Raw genomic sequence first — 19,191 nt, 5'->3', positions numbered from 1 at the left:
AGAAGTGTGTATGTGGAAGAAGCCTAAAAATGCAACAAAATCAGTAAATTAGAATGGCATATTTTAAAAATAGGGGTATTCTAAAACTAAAGTAGAAAATATAGGTTAATAAATACAAATAAATACCTATTTATACATATACAGCATCTTTCTTTTTACTCTCTCTCTCTCTCTCTGTTTCTCTCTCTAAATTTTTCTAAATTATTTTAGTGTGAAGCAGTGGAGCACTAAATTACATTATTGTTTTTTTTACTGATATTTGTTGTCATAGTAGTAGATGTATTATCAAATATTGTTTTGTGTAAGAGGTTTTATTTAGCAGCCTTCATACTACCTAAGCATATTCTGTTAAAGCCTTTATAGCTTGGAATCTTTTGCCATGGTTATGGACAATACATAAACCGATGGACAATCTATATCATATGGTGAAAATGCTACCGTATACACTATCATATAATGTTATTACTTCCTTTAAATCATTGTAAAACTTTTAAAACTACTCCACTAAGTAATGCTTCCTCAGCTAAACAGGCGAACCATGAACCAAAGATTATCTACCTTTAGGACTGATGAGCGACACCAGAAGTGTTGTGCAATACCAGGGTTGGCCATTAGACGGCGCTCTTACACCATCAGTGTAAAAGACGTTTTCAAAGAACCTGTTTCTTTTAAACCCAATGAATAGCCACTCTAATATCAATTGGAGGAAGATCACAAAATCTCCAGTGTGATGTTCAAACTTATTCTAGTCATTTTCAGGCTGCAAACTGTGGGGCTTTGAAAAGGATAAACTTGGTAGATTTAGGTTATGCTCCAAGGGCTCCTATTATTTTATAGTTAGATGTTGATAGAGAGAGCTAGTTTAGGAGAGAGAAAGAACAGAGAGAGAGAAAGAAATTGTAACAGGGCAAAAAGAGAAAGAAATAGATATATCTAAATTACAAAGTACTTAAGTATATATTGGTGCTATAGAGATGCAAATTATTATCATAGAAATAAATAGATATTATAGAGAGCGGTCATAGATAGAACTCCATGTATTTATCCATTCATTTCTATATGCCATAGCTATCTGTCCATATATTCATCTATGTATCTATCTATCTATCTATCATCTATCTGTTCTATCGCTCTCTATGTATATATCTCTGTATATCTGTCATCTATCTATCTGTTCTATCGCTCTCTATGTATATATCTCTGTATTTATCTATCTCTGTATATCTATCAATCTATCTATCTATCATCTATCTGTTCTATCGCTCTCTATGTATATATCTCTGTATATCTATCTATCTATCATCTATCTGTTCTATCGCTCTCTATGTATATATCTCTGTATATCTATCTATCTATCTATCATCTATCTGTTCTATCGCTCTCTATGTATCTATCTCTGTATATCTATCTATTCTATCGCTCTCTATGTATATATCTCTGTATATCTATCTATCATCTATCTGTTCTATCGCTCTCTATGTATATATCTCTGTATATCTGTCATCTCTCTATCTAAATAGCTGAATAGATAAATAGACAGCTATGACATATGGCAATAAGAGGATGTGGGAGAATGGAGATTTAGATATATATAAACCTTTCTGGTGTAATTATCAGATAATGGGCCGCTATATTTACATATATACACACGTGAGATAAATACACTGCTCCAGAACATAAAGGGCACACGTAACCATCCCCGTGTGTTTGTTGGAGCAGTGTATATATATATTACAAGCCATGGTTGGTAGGACAAGGTCTCGGCGTCCCCTGGGCCACTGTGTATGTGGTCAGCCCCCCGGCTCCAATATTTGGGTGGGAGCGGTGCCCCGGGCTGTCTCCTGCCTTCCTGCCCCCCAGGCCCAGCTCCAGGCTGTGCGGACCCAGAGGAGCCCCTTGCCCCCCAGCCGCCCTCCTGTCCTGGATTCGTTGTTTTCGTTCTCAGCCCCACTGGTGTTTTCTTAGCGGTTGCCATGGAGAGGGGCTTTGTGTCTTTCTGCTGGGGGCAGTGGGGGGGCAGGCCTGTGTGGAGCCACCTGACCGTCCCGGCAGCAGCTCTGTGGACGGATACACGGAGTGGGCTCCCGTGGGCAGAAGTTCGGAGCCGCTCCGTGTCCCCCCCCCCCACTTCCTCTCCCACAGGAGTGTGTGACCTGTTGCTGCTGCTGGGAGACAGGAGTGGGCGTGGCCGCCCGTGTAATAGGCCGCTGTCGGCCGCTGGTGACCACGCCTCTTTCATGCAAATCCAGAGAGGTAGGCGCGCCGTGATTGGCTGCCCGGAAGCCATTTATGCCTGACAGCCCCGTCACATGGACGCTTGTCTATTAACTTGTTTCAAAAAAGTCGCAGCACTTGTCAAAGGCGCAGGATGAAAACTACTGTCCTGGCTCAGTGAGAGCAGGAGGCACCAGCAGCGGCGGCACTACTACTCCCAGCAGCGCTCTCTCCCTGGCTCCAGAGGGCAGCCACCCAGCCGCGTGAATGTACAACATGATGGAGACCGAGCTGAAGCCCCCCGCCCCCCAGCAGGCGTCAGGGGGCAACTCCGCGGCCAACAGCCAGAAGAACAGCCCGGACCGGGTGAAGCGGCCCATGAACGCCTTCATGGTGTGGTCCCGCGGGCAGCGGCGGAAGATGGCGCAGGAGAACCCCAAGATGCACAACTCGGAGATCAGCAAGCGGCTGGGGGCGGAGTGGAAGCTGCTGTCCGAGGCCGAGAAGAGACCCTTCATCGACGAGGCCAAGCGGCTGCGGGCGCTGCACATGAAGGAGCACCCCGACTACAAGTACCGGCCCCGGCGGAAAACCAAGACCCTGCTGAAGAAGGACAAGTACACCCTGCCCGGCGGCCTGCTGGCTCCGGGGGGCAGCAGCATGGGCGCGGGCGCCAGCCTGGGCGCCGGGGTCACCCCCAGGATGGACGGCTATGCCCACATGAACGGCTGGAGCAACGGCGGCTACGGCATGATGCAGGAGCAGCTGGGCTACCCGCAGCACCCCGGCCTCGGCGCGCACAGCGCGGCGCCCATGCAGCCCATGCACCGCTACGACGTCAGCGCGCTGCAGTACAACTCCATGAGCGGCTCGCAGTCCTACATGAACGGCTCCCCCACCTACAGCATGTCCTACTCCCAGCAGGGCGCCCCCGGCATGGCCCTGGGCTCCATGGTCAAGTCGGAGGCCAGCTCCAGCCCGCCCGTGGTCACGTCTTCCTCCCACTCGCGGGCCCCGTGCCAGGCGGGCGACCTCCGGGACATGATCAGCATGTACCTGCCTGGGGCCGAGGTGCCCGAGCCCTCCGCCCCGAGCAGACTGCACATGGCGCAGCACTACCAGAGCGCGGCCGTACCGGGCACGGCGATCAACGGCACGCTGCCCCTGTCACACATGTGAGCCGACACAAACTTTTACTAGGACAGTTTGGACTTTTTTTTTTTTTTTGGACTATTTTTGTACAGAGGAAAAAAAAAAATAATTGGGGGTTTAAAAAAAACAAAAGAACTTGTAAAAGAAGCAGAGAAAAGGAGAGTACACAAAGTTCTAGGTAGGAGAGGGGCAGAGAGTTGGCAAAAAAAATCCCAATAATCTTTAGAGCTAGTGATGAAATGTTTTATTCTTCCCAGGACGTTTTGTACAGTATTTATCAGATGAAGGTGGCACCGATGCCCACTCTTTATAAGCTGCGACTTTGCCAATCCTTTCCCCCTTGTAGGTCAGGGCAGCTTGGCAGGAGGGGAACACACTATTCTTCTTCTTATTTTTTTGCCTTCCCAAATCTGGACATTTTATTCGTTTAGATAAATTGTATAAAAAACAAAAATAAGACCCCCAGGACCCTGACCCGACCACCCGATCACGGGCACAGCAAAAGTGGAAGATTCGTATTTCTTATCTTTTTTTTTCTACTCATTGACTTGTTAATTTATAGCAGGCTCCTCTCCCAAGTCTTCACCCTGTTTGACATATTTTCTTATGGTTTGTAATATTTCTGTAAATTTATTGTGCTGATATTTTAAGGTTTTTTTGGTTTTTTTTGGCTCTCATTTTCAGTAGATGTATTTTAAACAAAAAAAAACGAAAAAAAAAACAACAAAAACTAGACTCGGCTAAGTTAGCCCAGTCCTTGTACATATATATATATAATTATATGAACTAATCCCACCCTTATTACAGCGACATTTCCAATTTAAGTTTTTACTCCATTCTGCAGTTTGAGATAAATAAATTTTTTGAAATATGGAATCTGAAATAACGATGAGTCTTTGATTTCTTTTTTTTTTGTATCTAGTAACATTGACCAGGTGGAAAGAACATTGACCGGCGGCAGAGTAGCTGCTGGTTAGTGTTTCATGAATGTGAATGTCTTAGCTGTGATCAGTGGGGAGGACAGGGAGCCAGAATAATGGGACATCTATCTCCACGCAAGGTAAATGTTGCTGTGACATTTGGTGATAAAGTGGATCACTGTAATCCATCCGTCAGCTTCAGCTTTTCCAAAACTTCTCTGTATTGCAAACACATTGCGCCTATTACAGCTGTTCTAATCCTGTCTCTATAAATTGCCAGCGGGCTCCAACACTGGATATTATCTCCAGCTACTCACAAGCCTAAAAAAGAAGCGTTTCCGCGGCCCCACTATGCAGAAGAGGTCCTCCAGCCCTGATGAGGTAGAGTGCTACTTAACGCCGCGGTTATGTCGTGTGTGTACAGCGCCATAGACTTCTATGTGCGGTATTGATTATGGGCTTCCTCTCAAAGAGAAAGGGCTAGCAAGTAATCGATATATTACAGTGGCTCGAGATGTCAGAACTCTTTTATGAATGGTGATGGTCGTGTAAAATTCGTTTTTGTTTTTTTTTCGGAGGGAAGGGGTTAAATTGGCTTTGTGAAACTTTAGCACGGTTAATGCGCATCGATATGTCGCTTCATTGAATTATTAGCAACGAATTCACCCTTATAGCACTCTTGTGTTTCAGAATGAAAGGTTTATTGGCGACGGAATATTTGAAAATGAGGGATAACATCAAGGCCCCCGCCGTATAGTGGGGGATCTTGTAAGATTTCTAAGATTTCCGAAGTCTTTTTCGATTCTAGATCTGTCTAGATATTCGTTAATTGGCTCATTAATGGAAGCTCTTATTAGTCTCCAGATTGCAGAATTGCGCAGACATTTTATAGCCCGGGGGAGATGTGATCACTGCAGACTAGAAAGAAACAGTACAGTACTGATGTGTAACTGCTGTATCGTTATATATAATATATATGTGTATATATTATCTATATAACTACTACAGCACTAATGTATTACTATTTTATCGTTATATATCTGTTGATACATATGTATATATATATCTTTATATAAGGTATACTCACTACTTTTCATATACTATACCATATATATATATATATATATATATATATATACTGCTCAAAAAAAAATAAAGGGAACACCAAGCAATACAATGTATTGTTTAGTGTCCTCTTTATTTTTTTCAGCAGTATATATATATATATATATATATATATATATATATAGATAGATAGATATAGATGTGTGTCTATATATATATATATATATATATATATATATATATACATAGATATATGTATGGTTTTCTCTTATATGTGAATGCGATATGCAATATTTATATAATGTTAATGACCCAATTCCGACATCATTGATCTTATATGATTCCATGTATTGATCACCTATTGGGATCTTGTAGAGGGCCATATCTGCCGCAGGCGTAAAAGGCTTCCAGGATCCTGTTCACACTGTTAAAATGATGACAGATATATAGAAATAAATGAGCCATGAATATGTGGCTCACATTCATTCCCTTTATTGCTGTGTCTGATCGTCAGCAGCGGGTTTTGATTTCTTCCTATTCTCTCTCTGCTGCATTTAGATGGATGTCTTACTAGTTGACTCTACCGTCTTGGCTCCTTAATCAGAGTAATATCCCTTAAAAGAGAATCTCTTCTGTCTCGCCATATATCCGTGTTTGGTGTAGTATAGATGGAGTGATCTGATTTGGTGAAGTGTCGATCAGAGTTATTTCTCTTCTTTTATATTTGATTTAGAATAAAGTCTCCTCAATCAGAATAATGTGCCTAGCCTTGGAGATCTGTCTTCTTACATGAGTATCTCATATATTTGGTTGATTGTTCCCTCTCTGATTATTTGTTATATCTGGCCTACTATGTTTCCTTAGTTCTACGTATTTTAGATTAAGGTCTGCTAGGTGGAGTTAATATTCCTCACCTCACTTATTGAGTGATGTTTGTCCCTTGTAGGTTCTTATGTCTGTGATCTAACATGGTACCTTTCGTGTCTAATACACCTGATTTAATTGCACATTGGTTAGAGAATTGTCTCTGGTTTTACACAATTGCCTGTTTTGGATAACTGTTTCTGGTCTTCATATTTTGGCTAAATAAATGTATCCTGGGTTAATAGTCTCCATCCTTAGATACTTTATTTATTGTCTCCTAGAGAATTGTCCCTGGTCTTCATACCTGGGTTAGGCTAAGGTCTCTCCATCCCTACATTCCCTCCATGCATCTTCCATTAGTGCATCCTTGGCTATTAGATACATTTCCTTCATAGTAATGTCCTTGGAGTTACCTCCTCTCTTCTTTTTATTGATATTCGTTCAGTTTCCTAATGTGGGATAAATAATTTTGCACTAAGATCTGTTGTATTTTTGGTAATTTCTCCTGGATGACATCGATGGAAGCCACTTGCTTGTAAAAACAAACAATGAAATAGAGATGTGCTGATATAAAACCTAGTAGAATTATCAATGTCTCTTTAGACTTTGCACCTGCTTCATTCACTCTCTCCTCTGGAACTGTCTTTCAGTCTTCTATATATTAAGGTCTATACAGTTAGCAATGAATATGGCCAATAATAATGATATGCCTAGGATTAATGTCCCCTCGGTCTCATATCCTTGCTTTGGGGTAATGGCTCTTCGGCTTTCCAGAGTGTTTGGATGACTTGTCTGGTGAGATTAAAGTTTCCCATGTGATTGCATTAAACAGCCTGGTAAAGTAGTTTGTAGAACAGGGCAGTGGATTAGCAGGCATCCTTGGCAAGGCAGCCTCACTGCTCCTGCAGCCAGTCCCTGGGGACCGCAGCTCACATTAACTGCTAAATGAATATTTGACAAGGGCTCACTCGCAGGCTTTATTACTACAAACGCGTCCCCACTGGACTGTCAGGGGGTCAGAGGCCACCAGTGCAATTAATTATTTATCCCGCTTGTTCCTGCACAGCTATAGACTGTGAGATCGGGGGAGATTTCAGAGAAAAACAGGTTGTAATGTAGAGAAATGGGGCTGACTGGAGAGAAGGGGATGCCAGAGTTAATAAATAAAAAAAATGCTATTCATAGATGGGTAATGTATAGATAGAACTTTAGAAATCGTTCCATTTCCATTAATAGATATTGGTTCAGCTTTAGAATCTCGAAGTAACCGACCTAGTGCTATGTGTCCTGGCTATAAGGCTTTATTCACACACATCAGTATTTTTGATCATTATTGTATCAGTATTTCTATGCTATCCAAAACACAGGACAGGTGTCAATCCTTCCTTGACAGTTTTTCCTCTATCTGTTCCCATCACGGTTTTGGCATATAAACACTGCTGAAAATTACTGACCAAATACTGACAGTGTGAATAAGCCCTAAGGTGGGGCTGCGCATAGGGAATGGTGATCAAACTGATTTATTATTATTATTTGTTTTTTTTTTCTTAACCAGAAATCAGTACCCTAAACTTCAGCCAGCTGTCAGCACCCTGGACTATGATCACTTTCTATTTCCCATTCTGCAATGTAAATGAGTTCAGTTTTGACCAAATTGTTGGAGCTTTTGAGCTGGGAAAGCCTCCATTCTTGTAGGGCTACAATAGGGCTGTTTGTGGGGTCCTTTTTGCTCTTTGTAAAGGCTGAGAGCACATAAACAGCTCTCTGCATTCTGAGTGTTTCTAGTGGGCTGCCATGTATTTATGTATGTGTGTGCACCAGACAGACCCTATACATAGTCTCGGTGTCCTTATTGATATGGCATGCTGGGTTATTACCATTTATATAGAATCCAATGACAATTGGACAGCCTATTAGCAATTGTATTGGAAAGAATCAATTAAGATGCAGGGAGAAGTGTTTAAGAATCTGTATTGAAACTGCAAAGTTTTGGTTACAGACCCACTACAAAGTGGAAAGGTAATTGAGTTTAACACCTGATCTAATGTTTTTCTTATAACATCTAAGATTTGATCTGGTGGGGAGATAAGTGCAGACTCTGATCCTAAAAGCATCCAGACTTGGGGCCAGTGACGTCACGAGCCCCACTCATTGCTTTCAGTTTCCCACACTTAGGGTTGTGCAGGCAACTACTGGGATTTGTGAAAAGCTGAGCTCCCACTAGTGTTCTATGCCTTCTTTTGTCACAAAATGTAGGAAAGTTTTTTTTTAGGTATTCCATTCATTTTTATTGGATGCAAACTGCCTGGATTCTTTTTTTTATAGGGATTGAGAAGCTATTGCAAAGTGCTCTCATTTTGCAAAAGTTTAGCTTGTATCAGTTGTGCAAAATAATACAATATGTGTTTGTTTAGTTTTATTATTGCTTTTTTTTTAACCACACTGATGCAGAAAATGCTATAAATGTTCACTTTTTTATTAATTAAAAAGTACAGGACAAATTCTGTTGATTTCTATGGGATACAATAAATCAGCTGAGGGAATTGAAGGAAGAGAGCTAATGCTTCATTTCAGATCAGTCGTGCAAAATACAGAAAGAAAAAGATGCAAAGTATGACTGCATTAAAAAAAAAAAGCTGTTTTGTCGCATGTTTAAAAAAGTCGCCTGCTAGGATGTTTTTATATCCAAAACAAGTCATGGCTTTTTTTTTTTGCACCTTTTTGTGCATTATGTTCTCCATTAGCTTCAGTGTCAATGATGGGGAAAAAAACAATTTATCTTAACAATGGAATACATTTTTTAATGCAATCATTGGTTATATAAAATGCAAATAAAACATCAGCGGAAGAAAAAAAACAAACAAACAAAAAGGTAACTATATCCACTAAAGAGGTCCCAAAACTAAACTGAGTCCACTGAAATGGATTGGCATTCCGCAGAAATGATGTCATTCATAAAGAATATTTCTCCTTTATGGAGACATTCCTTGTGTGAATTTGTCCTCAATTTTTATGGGTAGGGGTTATTATTAATGTTATGATTAATATTATTACATCTTTTTTTATGTATAATCTTTATCTCTATATGAGAAAAGAACAGCTTTGTACAAAAAACAACAACTTTTTTTATTATTAATAATAATAATAATAATAATAATAATAATAATAATAATAATATTATTATTGATTTGTAGAACACTGATGTTGATGGGGTACTGAGAGACCAACTTAGGCATTTCTTGCCCAGTGCATCGGTTGTCCAGTAATGCGACACATTGGGGCCGCACAGCGACATGTGTGCTGCGTCCTGAAGATCGCAGTGTTGCATTGCGACATCGCATCTGATGATCAATTTTCTGTCGCAGGTCACGTGTAACTTTACTTTATAGAGCCCAGTGTCAACCAATTGCTACCTGGCACTTTCATGCTCCCTGGCTGCAGTTTGGCTATTGTTTTTACAAAGATATATAAAGGGTCACACATGTTCTTGATCACCCACCAAAGTCACCATCCAGCCCTAAATTTAAGCATATAAAACAGATTGTAAGGACTCCTCTGTAAAGGCTTGTTTTTTTTTATGGAAACAAAAATCCTATTAAATTATTAGTTAGCATTGCTATTAAATTAAATCTAAAAAAACCCCACATTCTGCAAAATAGGGGTGAGGATTCATCCCTGTAGGGAAGCGTCGCCTATTGTAGGGATATTTGTTTTAGCTTGTCATTGTTTTGCATGCTTTTTCATTTTGAATTTGTTTGTATAGTTGATCTAACAGGTAGCATCAGTTTTTAATAAAAAAAAAACTGGATCGGGTTCCTGGTGTCCTTGAAATCTTATGAAGAAAAAAACTTACATAGAAAATTGCAATACTTTTTATTCCATGTACTGTATCTCATATCTATGATAGGAAGATCCAACAAACAATCCTTTCTGTTATTGTGTTGTTTTTTGGTTATTAAAAAAAAACCTTTAGCGTCTATAGGTATTGTGAATAAACTATATACTTCTGGGAAATACATTTCTGCAAAAGCGGCCTAGAATATTCCAACATCATGTATAGAAAAATGGTCAAACTGGTGCAAAAAAAAAGGAAGAGACAAGTGGTGATGTGCAGTCTATCCTGGGGTACCATCAGCTTGCAGGAATCCAAATATATATATATATATATATATATATATACACGCACAAATATAAATATATATATATTTTTTTTTTTTTCTTCTTTTTTTCTCTTTAGCAATTTAAGGGCATCATGTGGATTTATTTTAATATTTGTCATTTTCGTTTTTTTATGGCCTTTCTGGTTAATAATAATAATAATAATGTGAGTTTTTCAAATCACAGCCGTGTGCCGACAATTTCTACCCAGTTAAAAACCCTGTGATCTTGGGGAATTACACAGGTATTTGGCATAAATTGCGACATTTCTCCTAATTTCCTGTAATGTTCGCAGTTCACGCTCGCTCTCCTGGTCTGGGACTCTGTTCTAGGTTTGATCCTGTGTTCTTCCAGCAATGATGACTTTTTTTTCTTCCCCTAAATCTCCTACAAATTGCAGAATTGTAGAAGACAGAGAAATAATGAATGTATTATAGGAATGAACGAATTTCTCTGGAGACTCTTATCATTCTGCAGCAGACAGACTGCTGATCCTCCTGCTTTATGCTAAGCAGCCCCGTGACGTCACCACGCCAGCTTTTGGGTAGAATTAGTGGAGAAAGTAAGAAAGTATTGCAGAAATGGAAATGCTGCAATCTGACTCTAACACTAATATATATATATATATATATTTATATATATATATATACTCATTTATATATAATTTATCCTATTATTCCAGAGAGTATCTATCTACCTGTGCATATATAAACATATGGATATATATATATATATATATATATATATATACTGCTCAAAAAAATAAAGGGAACACTATAACACTATTCCATTTGCAACAGGCTGTTTGTGTTACCTGTATATAAAATCTGTATTTGCTGCAGCAGAATCAGCTGCTTTGCCTGAGACCCCTTCCCAATAGTGAAGTCAATCACAATGCCCCTTTCCAGGTAATAACTGCTATTAAGTTGTGCTTTGCTCGCTGATCTCTCTGTGTCCATGAAGCTCGATACTTCGCAGTGTATGTCTTAGGTGCTGGCTGGCTCCCACTATGTGCAGACATATATCCTGCCTTAAAAAAAAGCCCTTTTCTCCCCATGTCGAGGCTCTCAAGCCACAAAAAGGCAGAGCTCTACTGAATATATATAATATATAGCACGAAGTGACTGATCAGCTCAGCTTTGTCTCTGGCCGGGCACAGACACCAGCAGTGGACACTAACTTGTCGCAGGGAGAGATGTCGCTTTATTGTATTGTCGCCAACGAATTAAGAGCACGTGACCCAATCTGGGTTTCCTATGTATATGTGGTATTTAGGGTTTGGTGTCCCCCGCCAGATCCTGGGGTCAGGGAGCAGGTATCACATCTGTGGCCCCAATGGTCGTTGCACCGGCCCTGGCTCACTTCCTATGTACATTCCTAAGCGCACTATTAGTCATCATGGATGGACATAACCTGATCCCACATGGCACAGGAAAAGAGGGGCCATGGCTGGAATAACCCATCATGGATTGTTATTACTGAGCTATGCAGCGACCAGCTGCTGTGCTCGGCTACACCTTACTATAGACACATGGATAGATAGAAAGAACATGGTGACATTGTTATAAAGTCGCTTCATTAGAAATACTACATATATACATTAACATGTAATGCATTCCAAGAATGTATGTAATAAAAAATCATCAATCTGTATATTGTCTATCTATCTATCTATCTATCTATCTATCTATCTATCTATCTATCTATCTATCTATCTATCTATCTATCTATCTATCTATCTATTCTTTCTAATCTATCTATCGTTTCAAAGATGAAGGCAGCACCCTATATTCTTAATGGTGAAAAACGTGGAAGATATATTCAGACCCACATGTCTGGGCAACGATTCGGCTCATACTGAGCCTTTTTTAAGCCTGAGTGATGCCTTCATCTTTGAAACTCTATTTATACTTGGGGCAAGTATTGGACTTTTGCACCTGGGGGGCCTTGCACCCAAACATTAGTGCTGAGCTTTTTCAAGTATTGTGCTGTTCCATTTTTTCTTGCATATCTATCTATCTATCTATCTATCTATCTATCTATCTATCTATCTATCTATCTTATTTATTCATCTATACAGATATATTTTTTTACATGATTATTGTCCACACTTATAAAAAAATATATCTACCTATATATACAAAAATATAGCTATCCCCCCTGCATGGTATAAATGTATGTATCTATGAACTGTAATACATTATATATTTATAATTATAAACTGGCTGATTAGTGAAGCAGATCTCTTTGCCTTCTCCATTCTCTCCATTATTTGGGGTGCAGTGCTGCTGCCTACCTGTGTCCCCCATTATTCAGCCTGGAGACTCTGGCTGACTTTTCACTTTCAGCAGTTGTAGTTAATAATAATCCCCTATACATCCTCCATTCGTGAATAATGCGGCCATAACAAGGACAGGGCTGATCCCCCAGTATGTGTCAGTGTGGGATCTGTGCTCAGCAATAGTCAGTGGATGGGATCGGAGGAACTGAGTGCTGTCAGGGATGTCTGTTCTGGAGCCTGCCAGGAGCTGGGCTATCCAGTGCAGGTGCAGTGCTGCTGGGGGGATGGGACAGGAGGGAGGGGGTCTGTGTGTTCAGCCAAAAAAGCACATTCTCCACAATAGACCACACACTGCCAGCCAGCATGGCATCAACTCACCCTCTTCCACAGGGCTCAGCTCACAAAGTGGCTCCACAGCAGCACCAGCAAGGCTCCTTTAATGAACATTTGTCACTTGCATTTCTGTCATTCTTCATAGAGAAGGAATCGAATCATCTGTAGGTCTTATTAAGACATGTCTGCTTTTATGATCACTTTGTACATTTGACCCCTTCGCAGATTATATCTCCCAACCAGCCAATTATTTAGGGCGATTAATAGGTGAATCGCTCATCTGGTTAATGGCAGATTTATCATCATTAGCAGTAATCAGTGGACCTGCTGCATCTAGTGTGAGGGCAATCTTCCCAGGCAGGATTAGCCCAGGCCATGGCTGGTGCTGGTAATAGAGACTTCTCCTTGTCACTGTCACCTCCATGCAGCCTGGGCCTTCCTGCAGGCAGCAGATTGGACCTGCTGGAGCATTGCACTGCGAAGATTGCCTGCTTGTCTGCTTATAAAAACCCATGTAAGCGGAAAAGTTTTATCAGAGTACAAATGGCATCAAGTGGCTTCTGCTATTTCACTGCAGAAAAAAATGACAGGCAGCCATTATTGTTCTGGTGGTGTTTAGAGGCTTTCTGCCTCACTGTAAATGGATTATATTCCATTTACAGGAAATTGGAGAGAAAACAACTGCACAACTTTATCAGAGGCTGGAACGTTGTACATAGGTGCGACTACACGCGACAGAATCGCAGTGGGTCAGAGTGACGGTCAATGGGGGAGAGGATTGGGCAGATTTGCTCCTAGAAATATTCTGTATAAGTAATTGAGATTGGCACTGACTGCTACAACTGCTACAGCATGCGGAAAAGTAAGGACACCGGGTGTAATGTATGCTTATTATTATTATTATTGGATTTATTAATATTTCATCTTTATTTCAGCAGAATCATGTATACAAACTGACTTTGTAATAATAAAATACATCTATCTATCTATCTATCTATCTATCTATCTATCTATCTATCTATCTATCAATCATCTTTATACTGCATACATACATATATATATCACATTCCATTTGCTTTTGAGTTCAGAGTAATCTAATGAAATACTGCAATATATGGGATTGTCCACTATGGTAATAACTGTCCCCCAAAAGTGTTAGAGCCTTCAGTGCAGCACAGGAGAATTTCTGAAAGGCTTTGGTGTATGCTGTACCTGTGTATAGTCATACTGTAGCATAGCATCCCATTGTGGAATATTTTGGAATATATTGCGGAAAAAAAAAAATTTTTTTTTACTTTATCCCTATACATAACACGATCTACATTATTCCATACGACAAAAAAAAAAAAAGAGAAAAAAGCATGTCAATGCATTCTGGCTTGAAATATGTCCAAGGGCTCGTGCACACAACCGTATTCTCAGTCTGAGAGCTGTCCGTCAAAAAACGGATCACACTCGGACCAACTTTATTCAGTGAGACACTGCAGATGAGTGATTTTTTTTTCACTCACCGAATCGGCATTTGAAAAAAGTCGTAGCCTTCACACTTTTCCTCTGAAAATCAGATGAGACTCTCCCATTTAAGTCTATGGGTGCGAGAAAAAAATCAGGTGCCACACGGAGCCACAGTACGGCATCTGATTTTTACGGATATATTGCAGTTCTGTAGGATAGGAAACTGTAAATGGTCCTATAAATGATTAATAGCTGATGAGTTAAAAAAAAACTGTATATGGACTGCACGAGGATGACAAGTGAGAAATAAATAATCTCACTTTTCTGGATGAAACTGAATGATTTGTCGGTCGTGTGAACCTACCCTAGCTGTCTACCAGTTTCAGCGGTCCATGAATGTGTCTGAAGGGTCCTTTGTATGCATATCCCCTTTTTTAACCCCTCACCCATCTTCAGCATTTCTATGTAGTTCAGACATGGGCTTTGAATAACCACACCAGAATTCACTATCTTGTATTACTTTAGCCATTCTTTCGTGGATTTACTGGTGTGCGTCAGATCATTGTCATGTTACAATGTCCATTCTCAGCAAATCTTCAAACTCCTGGATTGCCTTAATAATAATAATCTTTATTTTATATAGCGCTAACATATTCCGCAGCGCTTTACAGTTTGCACACATCATCATCACTGTCCCCGATGGGGCTCTCAATCTAAATTCCCTAATAGTATGTCTTTAGAATGTGGGAGGAAACCGGAGGAAACCCACGCAAACACGGGGAGAACATACAAACTTATCCTCACATACACCTTGCCCCAGATCCTTACATACAGTACCACCAGGCTTCACATTGGGTTTCCAGCAAACTTGTCTTTTGGGTGGGACTGTGGCCACATCACATAATTCTGTATTTGTGTGTCCAGAGCACATTGGTACCTTTCACCTTAGGCTACTCTTGCCCTGTTGTTTTTAGGCAGGAACGGTTCCCTCCTGGCACACTTTTCATGTGGATCTAGTTTGTGTTTCTAATGGTAGATCGTACACCTTGACATCAGTCATGGTGAGATCTACCTGTGCAAGAACAATATGGTGACCCTATTCAGTGCAATTGTTCAACGTATCAACATAATACAAACCTTTATGTGCTGCTTTGGAGGTGGAAGTGGTTCCATTACCTCTTGGGTTCCCTGTTCGGCTGCACAGGATGCATCAATTCTATGTTTGCCCCTGCTGTACGTTCTATAAAAAAAGTCTTGAGTTGAGTTGACTTTTTTTTGTCCACTTACATCAACAAACATAGAGGGTTACACTACATTTTGAAAGGACAGGAAAGACAGAAAACATAAACGGGTGTATATTTTTATTAAATCTAACTTAAGACCAGTGCTGGGGACGGGGGAGCTGCGACAATCTAGAGTCAGTATGGGTAAATGTACATGGGGATGGCTATAATGAAAAGCTGCTATTTGGAGTTTGCTACAAGCCTCCTAATATCGCTGAAGAGGTAGAGGAGGAAATGCTGCAGCAAATTAAAAAGGCAGCAAATAATAATAGGGTTCTTATTATGGGGGATTTAAACTATCCAGACATTCAATGGGACATAGAATCTTCTGTTACTGCTAAAAGCTGCAAGTTCTTATCCACAATTCAGGACAATTACCTTTCTCAGCTGGTAGATGAACCGACCAGGGGAGGTAATCTGCTGGATCTGGTTCTGTCAAATAGACCACATACAATTTCAGATCTACAGGTCAGGGAGCATTTGGGAAACAGTGACCATAATATGGTAAGTTTCCAAGTAATTTTCAATCAAACATTCAAAAGGGGAAATGCAAAAACCTGGAACTTTAGGAAAGCTGATTTCAACATATTAAGGGAAGAGCTTAATCAGGTAGACTGGGACCATGTCATGGTAACTGGGGATACTGAACATAAATGGGGAATGTTTAAGGAAATACTACTAGAATCCTGTAGAAAACTTATACCCTCTGGTAATAAAATGTCCAGGAAAAAAAGAAACCATTATGTATAAATAAGACAGTTCAAAGTTTGAACAGACTAAAACAAAGGGCATTCAAAATCCTGAAGGTCAAGAATACAGAAATAGCATTTCAGGAGTATAAAGATCTAAGTAAGAAGTGTAAAAAAGAAATCAAGATGGCAAAGTGACATTGGAATAAATCCCAATTTTTTTTTTCCAAATACATCAATGCCAAAAAGAAAAAAAAGATGGTATATGCCCCTTAAAAGTCGATAATAACAAGATAATAATAGAGGACAAAGAAAAGGCTGAGATATTAAACTGGCACTTTTCATCCATGTTCACCAATGAACTAACCATTCCAGGGATCATTCATCAAGGCAAAAATCAATGTTCACCACCTGATATAATTAGTCTAACACAAGAAGTACACTTGCATCTGAGGAAATTAAACATTAACAAAACCACTGGCCCAGATGGCATTCATCCGTGGATACGGTGGGAATTGAACTCAGTAATTGACAGACTGAGGTATCTTCTTAGACTCTCTTGTAACAGGGTTGGTGCTACAGGATTGGAGGATGGCTTATGCGGTACCGATATATAAGAAAGGTAAGATGGTGGATCCAGGTAATTACTGTCCAGTAAGCCTGACCTCAGTAGTGTGCAAAATTTTTGAGGGCATTATAAGAGATGACCTGCAGAAAAATATTGCCGAGAATAATATAATAACTGACAACCAGCACAGATTCATGAATGATAGGTCGTGTGTAGTGTTGAGCATTCCGATACCGCAAGTATCGGGTATCGGCCGATACTTGCTGTATCGGAATTCCGATACCGACTTCCGATATTTTTTCAATATCGGAATTCGGCATCGGAATCGGAAGTTCAGTTGATTGACAGCCTGACGTCATCATGATGCGCGGTGTGTGCGCATCATGATGCGCCGTCATTTCGGGCCTTCCGGGGGTCTCTGCCGGCCTGCCGGGGGGCTGTGCCGGCCTGCCGGGGGGCTGTGTGGACTGCCCGGGGTCTGTACCGGCCTGCCGGGGGGCTGTGCCGGCCTGCCGGTGGTCTGTGCACCCTGTGGGGGTCTGTACCGGCCTGCCGGGGGGCTGTGCCGGCCTGCCGGTGGTCTGTGCACCCTGTGGGGGTCTGTACCGGCCTGCCGGGGGGCTGTGCCGGCCTGCCGGTGGTCTGTGCACCCTGTGGGGGTCTGTACCGGCCTGCCGGGGGGCTGTGCTGATGTCCGGGGGTCTGTGCAAGCATCGTCCGATGGGACTACAAGTCCCATCTGGCGATGCCTGCTACCATGACAGTGATTGACACATTAGCCAATGATGGGACAGTAGTAGTCCCATCATCCGGCTAATGTGTTAAATGTTAAAAAAAAAAAAAAAAAAAAAAAATACTACATACATACTACATGCATGCTACATACATACTACATGCTACATACATACTACATATATACTACATACATACTACATACATGCTACATACATGCTGCATGCTACATGCATACTACATACATACTACATGCATGCTACATGCATGCTACATGCATGCTACATACATACTACATGCATGCTACATACATACTACATGCTACATACATACCACATACATACTACATACATACTGCTGATGCTGCCGTTCTCTACCCAAGATCGTCGTGGGACACACTCGTGGACTGCTTCGGATCGTGGGTGAGTATTTTTGTGGTTTGTTATGTTAATATTTATTCCGGAAAAGACAATGGCTTCGGGGAACAATGTGACAAGTATTGGTAAGTATGTTACTCTATGTTATATGTACTGTATGTCTATGTATGTATTGTATGAATGTATTGTATGTATGTAGTATATATGTGGTATGTATGTAGCATGTAGTATGTATGTAGTATGTATGTAGCATGCATGTAGCATGCAGTATGTATGTAGCATGCATGTAGTATATATGTAGTATGTATGTAGCATGCATGTAGTATATATGTATGAATGTATGTAGCATGTAGTATGTATGTAGTATGTATGTGGTATGTATGTAGTATGTATGTAGTATGTATGTAGTATATATGTAGTATGTATGTAGCATGTAGTATGTATGTAGCATGCATGTAGTATATATGTAGTATATATGTAGCATGTAGCATGTATGTAGTATGTATGTGGTATGTATGTAGCATGTAGTATGTATGTAGTATATATGTAGTATGTATGTAGTATGTATGTAGCATGCATGTAGTATATATGTAGTATGTATGTAGCATGTAGTATGTATGTAGCATGCATGTAGTATATATGTAGTATGTATGTAGCATGTAGTATGTATGTAGAATGCATGTAGTATATATGTAGTATGTAGCATGTAGTATGTATGTAGTATGTAGCATGTAGTATGTATGTAGCATGCATGTAGTATGTATGTGGTATGTATGTAGCATGTACTATGTATGTAGCATGCATGTAGTATGTATGTGGTATGTATGTAGCATGTACTATGTATGTAGCATGCATGTAGTATATATGTGTTATGTATGTAGCATGTAGCATGCATGTAGTATGTATGTAGTATATATGTGGTATGTATGTAGCATGTAGTATGTATGTAGCATGCAGTATGTATGTAGCATGCATGTAGTATATATGTAGTATGTATGTAGCATGCATGTAGTATATATGTAGTATGTATGTAGTATATATGTAGTATGTATGTTGCATGTAGTATTTATGTAGTATGAATGTAGCATGTATGTAGTATG

At 40.3% G+C, this 19,191-nt stretch overlaps 1 protein-coding gene across 11 annotated transcripts in view; it reads left to right on the top strand.

Moving 5' to 3' along the window:
* SOX2 (SRY-box transcription factor 2) overlaps positions 1 to 19,191 on the top strand; it is a 1,445,341-nt gene that overhangs the window by 1,408,259 nt on the left and 17,891 nt on the right. Inside the window, exon 1 of one of the 11 annotated variants that reach the window (XM_073578769.1) lies at positions 2,290 to 4,667. The exons of the other annotated variants lie outside the window; for them this stretch is intronic. Within the exon in view, the coding sequence (XP_073434870.1) occupies positions 2,482 to 3,393 (912 nt within the window). The 5' untranslated portion in view covers positions 2,290 to 2,481 and the 3' untranslated portion in view covers positions 3,394 to 4,667. Of the gene's footprint in view, positions 1 to 2,289; positions 4,668 to 19,191 lie in introns of those variants that run through there. 11 annotated transcript variants of the gene reach the window in all.

This window comes from Dendrobates tinctorius, unplaced genomic scaffold, assembly GCF_039654945.1.
Source record: "Dendrobates tinctorius isolate UK_male_01 unplaced genomic scaffold, ASM3965494v1 ptg000060l, whole genome shotgun sequence".
Classification (NCBI taxonomy): domain Eukaryota; kingdom Metazoa; phylum Chordata; class Amphibia; order Anura; family Dendrobatidae; genus Dendrobates; species Dendrobates tinctorius.
The sequence above is the reverse complement of the archived record's forward strand: the minus strand, read 5'-3'. Positions and strand labels throughout refer to the sequence as shown.